The sequence below is a fragment of the Pinus tabuliformis genome, chromosome 5_2 (assembly GCF_031772625.1).
Source record: "Pinus tabuliformis cultivar Carrire ecotype Pingquan chromosome 5_2, CPIR1, whole genome shotgun sequence".
In the NCBI taxonomy this organism is placed as follows: Eukaryota; Viridiplantae; Streptophyta; class Pinopsida; order Pinales; family Pinaceae; genus Pinus; species Pinus tabuliformis.
This window is the reverse complement of record NC_142306.1, coordinates 750257401-750264984: the sequence shown is the minus strand read 5'-3', so window position 1 is coordinate 750264984 and position 7584 is coordinate 750257401. Positions and strand designations below refer to the sequence as shown.

The 7584-nt window shown below is 40.2% G+C and overlaps 1 protein-coding gene across 1 annotated transcript; it reads right to left on the bottom strand.

Annotated features, from left to right (window-relative positions):
• Window positions 1-4310: 4310 nt before the first annotated feature.
• On the bottom strand, window positions 4311-6179 carry LOC149161416 (uncharacterized). Its single transcript, XM_089434870.1, has 4 exons — window positions 6175-6179; window positions 5704-5937; window positions 4885-5429; window positions 4311-4423 (listed from the first exon to the last, which is right to left on the bottom strand). The coding sequence occupies exons 1-4, from the start codon at window positions 6177-6179 to the stop codon at window positions 4311-4313; spliced, it is 897 nt and encodes a 298-aa protein (XP_089290996.1).
• Window positions 6180-7584: the final 1405 nt, after the last annotated feature.

Here is a 7584-nt window from a genome sequence, read left to right as displayed (position 1 = left end):
GGAAGTTTGACTTCCTATGGAAGGGACCTTTTATTATTCAGGCCTCACAAGGAAACAATACCTACTTTTTGAAAAGCCTGGATGGTACAGAAGCAAAAGAAGGACCAGTTAATGGTTGGTGGCTGAAACACTATTTTGACCCAGTGCGTTGATACATCCTATCTTTGACATGTACATAAGGATGTTTAGTTTCTGCAGTTTATTACAGCAATAAGAATAGGAAAGAATGTGTAGAAGATTTTAAGGAACAGTCAAGGAACTTTACCACTTGTTTGTGTTACCTCATTTTTTAGTTTATCAGAAATTATAGAAGACTTGGGAGCTGAAAACATAAGAAAAAACATTCAGACAAACTATCCAAAACAAAGGTCCAATTGTCTGAAGCAGCTCAAGAGATGTGTATATTTTACATGGTCCTCTGTACAGTTTTGTCTACTTATAGCAAAAGAAGATTTCAGAATGCAGCAAGAATTGTACATAAGGCCATCTGACCTGCTGTTCTTGACTTTTCACCAGGAAAAGCCATCCCCAAGTGGAGCCATTGTTATGCTCCTATACCAATAGGTGTCATATTTCATGATTGACTGGTTAAAATCCCTAATATGTTCATCCTTTCCCTGCTGCAAAGGTTTTCCATATTTTGAAAAAATCAAAAAATTAAAAAATGAAAAGAGGGTATACCCTAAAAGAAAAATCAAAGGGTGAAAAGATAAGTGGTCAAAAAGAAAAAATGAAAGAAATGAACCCCAAATAAAAGGACCAGGAAAGTGTGCAAGTCCAAATGCCACTACTATTTCATGTTCTGTAAATAAAAGTTTCATGTGCAGTTTTTTGAACTTTATGCTGTAATTGATGAATAGCCAAACAACTTAATATTAGCTAGTTCATGTGTTAATTTCTTGTTTTAGTGATAGAGAATAAAATCTGTCCAAACTGTTTAATCTTGGTAGATAAATAGTTAGGTAGAGAAGCAAAGGAGCTCAACTGTTAAACCTGAGCCCTTGGATGTGATAAGGGTAGATCTAGATAGAATTGCAGCAAAAGGAAAAGAAGAGAATGAGGGTTTTCCAGTTCAAATGCACCCAATGGCAAAAGAAGAAAAAATGATAGGGACTGCAGGCTAGATAGGTAGTTTTGGTGTTGTAGAAGCATGCTTATGATTAATTTTGTCTCTTCAAGATGTTCATATTATTGTTATCATATGTTACATGGCAACTGTTTTGTTACAAATCAAGTGAGGCATGACTAACTTCCCTTCATCCTTTCTCCATATCATTTACTATTTTTCCCTAGGGTGTTGAGATCTGCTTAATATCCCTCTTAAATCACTTCATCTCATTGCATAAAAGGCTTAAGTAAAATCACATTTTTCTTAGGTGCAAAGCCACATTTCTGGTGTAAAACCCTTTTAATTCCTTAAGCCTAAGTGTTTTAAAAACTCTATGACTTAGCACTCTTTTTTAACATGTCTCTCATATTAACCCTTAACATTACTTAGTAAATCCCTATATTTGTTCCCCTACCCGTATTATATATATAGATAAAAACCCCAAATTTTATTATCCCCACCCCCGGCTAAATTATAGCCATATGTCAATGTTTTACAGGGGATTCAAGGTTTATCCGAAACTTTGTAAATAACCCTATTTGCCCGACCTCGGGATTAATTAACCACCTGGGTTAATTTATAACCTAACTAAACCCACCCCGCAAACCAATAAAACAAGCCCCAAAACCATTGAAATATTTGATTTGATATATGGGGCCCACTCCTAAACCCTCTGTCACCTCCGACCTCCGCCAACTGTTGGATCCAGTCCCGCCCATCGAACGGTCCACGCTTATATCACGCCCCCCCTTCCGCCCGATCGTTAACTCCCGGGGGGCCGGCGGTATTGCCACCATACCGGGGACACGCGTCTCCATCCCGCCGTGCTCGCAACCCTCCCCACCCAAACCACTCTGGCCCATAAGCAGTGTAGGCCAACACCGCTTACCGCCCTCCCGCAGACCCCGCCCGTTGACGTCATCACCACATCACCGCCACATCAGCATCCTGTACCCTGGCGTCATGACAAAACATCACATCCTGATGATGTCATCCGACCAAAAAGCGCCAAAAGACCCCGCGAAAGCCAAATTTTTGTTAAAAAGTCGTGAAAATGTCATTTTCACCCATTTTCGTTCGTTTTTCTCTGTAAAATCGTTTCATGCAAACTACGTCCAAGCAACTGCTTGAGCATACAGTCTGCCACCGCCAAACAGAGTACAGCATCCTGCTCCCCAGCTCGTCGGTCAACCTACAATTGCACTATTCGCCTCTAAAAACAGGTATTTACCCCATTTTCACTTCCCGAACCTGCAATCTCATTTTTCCTCTGTGAATTTTACCCAAAGAGCCAAATTCAAGTAAATTCTATCTATAACTCTCAGAAAAAGACAACCAAAGCTGCTCTCTTGCCCATTTTTCCACAGAAACTTGACCTCCAATTTAAAAAACACAGATAACTGAACATGGAAGCCCCTGTGGCCCTCAATGTCACACCCCTCAATGCACCTCATAAAGACCAGGATTGGTTACCCTTGGCTGACAAAGATTTTCAAATTAAAGAATTATCTGGTGATATGAACAATCTCCAGGCATTTTACCGAATTAGAAATAGTCATATGAGTAACTATGATATCTTTGGAATATCGCAATCTAATCTCCCTAGGTATTACCTTCCCTCAGTCAATGTGTTCCCAGATATTATTCACCAATGTTGTGCCAACTATGACCCTATCAGTAAAGCAGTTATGACTCCATCACAAACTGTTCTTTTCTACATAACTGTTGAATCTATCAATGAGATGTTACACTTCCATCCAGCTCAGCCCCTTGCTCCTCTTTCCATGGGATTTTTGCTTGAGCAAGGCTCTCAATTTCCTAGTTCAGAAATAACCCGGATTGCTAAATTATTTATGAAGCCAGATTGCCAGCCTCAAGGCCCACCTCCCTATGTACATGCCTGGTTCACTAAAACTGGCAAGCTTATTCTTGACATGATATCCTTTATATTGGGATTCAAAACTAGTGAATTTATTGATAAGACCATCTTTGTTATGTTGCCAATGTTTACTCCAGAACAGCCCCTTGCTGTCAAATATGATTATGCCTCTTTCATTGCCAATAAAATCAATGAGCAATTCATAAATCTGGAAAGAGAAGGAGTCCTCAAGTGCACCTCTTTCATATATCACCTTCTGCTATATTATCAGACAAACAGCTTTTCATTTCCCATCAAGAAATTGGATTCCAAAGGAGAGCGGAGGTCTGTGATCTTTTGGACCTTAGTGTTCCACAATGTTTGTGAATCCCCTTATACCTACTGTGAATTCATTGACTGGTTTACACATCCAACCTCCACTTTATTGATAGGATCTCCTCCTCCTAGGCTCTCTAGGGATATAAAAAAGATTTTACAGCTCTCCAAAAACTGCAGAATAGGTGACTGTTACCTCTACCAGAATCATACTGAAATCAGAATATATGGCTATGAATTGTGCCCTTATAAGCTGCCCAAATATGTGCACATGAGACTGTTGGACACCTAATCCTAAATGGGTTAGTGTGGAAGCCGAAAAGACTAAGCAGTCCAAGAGACCTTGGGATTTGAAACCCAAGAGTCACATATTTGTACTATAAATGTAAATCTATTGTTAATAAAAAAGGTACTCAATGATTTATCTTTCATATTGTCTTTACTGTCCATGTGTGTTTAACATGTTATCAGAGCGGGCGATTGCTGGTCCTGCTCCAATTTGAGCCACTTGTTTTGTGGTCTCTATATACATGTCAGTTCTGTCTTTCTCCTAATCAGAGTTTATCAGAATTGCCAGTTTTACTGTGTGTTGTACACTGGTCTGACATGGTCTTACATTTGCGTTGATGCTGCCATAGGTCCCAGGTTCCCAAATTAGTTTTTTTGTGCTGTAACTCCCGCAAGTTTTCTGTCATTGGCCTCATTATTCCCTGTCTCTCTGCCAGAAATTGGAGCATTGGCTGCATTGTAATGAATGTGAGACCATGCGCTGTGTGCTCAGAGGTCTGAGTGTAAATGCCCTAGAATGCGCTGAGGGTAGTTGTTTAAAGCGTGAAGATGTTGAATGAATTCACACCTGCCCTGACCTGAGCACTGTTCTCACTGAACGCTGTCCATAACGCATCTGTCATAACGCTTCGTCTTGGTGGCGCCGCCCGGACTTCCTCATTCTCCTCAAACGCATATTGGCAGACTGCGCAGTTCCGACCATCGCTGAAATTCTGAGACCTATAGGGAAACGTGGGCAGAGTCCCTATGATCTGAGGATCCAATCCCGCATTCCGCGGCCTTCCCGCTCTGAAAATTCTTGTAGCGTCTCTCTAAATTCTTTCGGCATAAACCTGCAGCACAAGGACGAATGGTACCGCTAGAAAAAAAAAAATAATAAGATTATGACCGTTATCATGATTCTGACAATTTTGTCAAATCTGGGATCACCATGAGGTTTCTCACCAACGGCATCAAAAGGATCTTCCGAGCTCATTGCAAAAATCCTCAAATTCTTCTTTATGAAATTGAACCCACGGAAATTTTCTTTCAAATGGTACTGTTCCCAGATTCCCCATGTCTGCAGGACGTATAAGATCCGAAATTGGACGCGCCTTGAGAAAGTTTTAATTGCTTTCCCTCAATCTAAAAGGTTTATACATTGATAGATATGACTGCCATGATTCAGCGTTTTGGTTGTAGGCACTCGGCGGCAGCCGCATGAATGGTCAAACGAGAGCAAAATAGACTATAACGATGATATGTGGGGTGCGCATTTCGAGGCGGTTTCAAAATTCCAAAGTGCAAATGATACCACACAGTTGCATGGGTCCAGTTATAGTGGTTTTCACAACATCATCAAGGGCCATGATTATGTCCGCTCCAATTTTATTTTGAATTTGAATTGACTCTTCAGGAGTAAGAAGCATTGGTTTTCCATCCACAGGAGACTGGAAAGTTACACCCTCTTCTGTGATGTCAGCCAAGTGCAATAGAGAGACCATCTGAAAACCACCAGAATCTGTAAGAAGGGCCCTTGGCCAATTGATAAATTTGTGAAGACCACCCATTTCATCAATTAAATCAGCACCACGACAAAGTTCTAAATGGTATGTGTTTCCAAGAATAATTTGGTAGCCAATCTCCTCCAATTGATCATTTGCAAGTCCCTTTATTGCACCTTTTGTTTCAACCGGCATAAATAGAGGAGTTTGACATCGAAAATGTGGAAGCGTGAGGCTAGCTGCACGAGCTCGGTTAGAGGTTCCCAACAATAATGGCTTGACCCAAATTTCTGGCGCCTCGCCGGTCAGAAGTCTCAACCGTGGCCATGGATTCCACAAACTTCGATGGCGTCCGCTTCCATCAGAGTTGAAGGCAGAGTTGGGAATCGATTTTTCCAGTCATATCAAGAGCCAAGGAATTGTTGATAAAATAGGAACGATTCTCCCTCACTCTGCTGGTTGAAATCTCTGAAGCAGAAGTTGGGTTGAAGAAGCAAACGCAGTAATGAAAACCAGCCACCATTAGCACGAGTTCCATGAAGAATAGAAGGGACGAGTTTCTTATTCTGTGACTGGATGAGTTCTCCTTTACAGTGGGGTCGAGCTACTATAGTAGGAGGTCAAAACACCTGTTAATAAATTGCTGGCAGCTTATAATGGTCAAGGTATTCCTCCGAGTGTGAAGAGTTAACTGTGTGTTGAGGCTGCCTGTCATCACAAAGAGGTTCAATTTGGGGTCTATTGTTGACTGCATAAGGTCTGGAGTTGTTGCTGGTAATGTTGGAAGATCTGTGTCCCTTATTTGAGTTCCCTTCAGCTGATTGCACCCTCTATTAATTGCTGGTTGAACAAGCTGCGACAATCTGGAATCGTGGTATCAAACTGCATTTGCGTTGTTTTGAAGTGATATATATATACGGTGATATATATATATATATATATATATATATATATATATATATATACGGTGATATCTCGTTCCCTTTCATTACCAGCTCTCCGAACTGTAGGGAACAGAGTTGAGGCATATTTTTGGAGTGCATGAGATAGAACAAATCTGCCAGGCATTTTAGTAGATTATCGTTCTCATTCTTACTTACGCCATTACCATAATATTGGAGTAACTTATTTCTGAAAGGAGCGCAGAACTAAAGAACCTGAACAACACTTTTGAGGTAGCATGGTTATACAATGATATGTGAAACGTTTTAAATATTGAATGTGCGTTGTTTTTAAATATTGAATGTGCGTTGTTTTTAAATATTGAAATGCGCATTGTCCAGTGATATTTGAAACTATCATATGATCCTGCCATTAGTTTTTGCTTCTCGACTTTTGCACATTTGCCAAGCACTTGGGTGTGTATAAACTACATATCATTGTCAGCGTTAGTAGAGGAGGAAAAGTGATATTTACCCATGCCTTCCACAAGGATTCTGGAGAGACTACTTTACTTATAAATGAATAATATGCAGTGCGGCACACAGACAGGTTTTTGAGGACCCACAGAGTTTTTTGGATGCGTGGATCTATAATATCCTTGGAGGAGTATGCCAATTGTATTGTTTGATGCAAGGAGTGTTGTTGACTGTTTGCATTAAACAGAGATTAGATTTAGAGATTTGATATGACAGTATTGACACATTATTCTTTGTAAATGCCTATGATAAAGCATCTATTGAGTTGGTACTGCTGACATTGTTGATCTATAGACATGTATTGATGAAGTGAAGTATGATTTCACATTCTAGGGTTTCAGAGAGCTTGACATTCCTTGATTCCACTGCTGCATAAAGATTTTGGTGAGCTGATTGTAATCTTTTATACTGCACACTGATCATTTGCTGACATTTATAAAGGATATTGCTGTGTACTGTGAGTAGATATTATTTTTCTGCATTAAGACAGATGGCCAGAATCAGTGAAGTATTAGAGTTCATGAAAACTCTTATACAATCTACTGTTGATGACACATTACAAATCAGCAAAGGATCTCTCTCAGAAATTCAGACATGCTTATATAATGCACAGGAAAAGATCGATTTTTTGCAGCTTGAATCACAGCTACAGCAAGAAGAGCTACATCAAAATAGACACCATTCTGAACCTGTTTTTGTTCAGAACATTGAGATAACCACCCATTAGCAGCATGTTAATAATGGTACAGTTCATTCAAATAAAGCAGTTGTTGTATATGCAGATGCAGAAACTCAGTCTGCACTTCCCAAGCCCATCATCAGACCTTGGGAACAGCTTGTCCACAACAAGCACAGAACTGGTCTTGGATATGACAAGGACTTGTCCTTTCATATTCCAAACTATGCCAAGCCCATTCAATTTCAGAGCGCTGGATTCATTCATGACAGTTCAGCTTCAGCTATTCCAGACTCTGCCCCTCTTCCACAGCAACAACAACAACAACAACAAATCATAAAATGCCAACACTGTGACCGAGTTGGCCATTTGAAAGATCACTGTTTTGATCTTCATCCATGTAAGCACTGTCATAA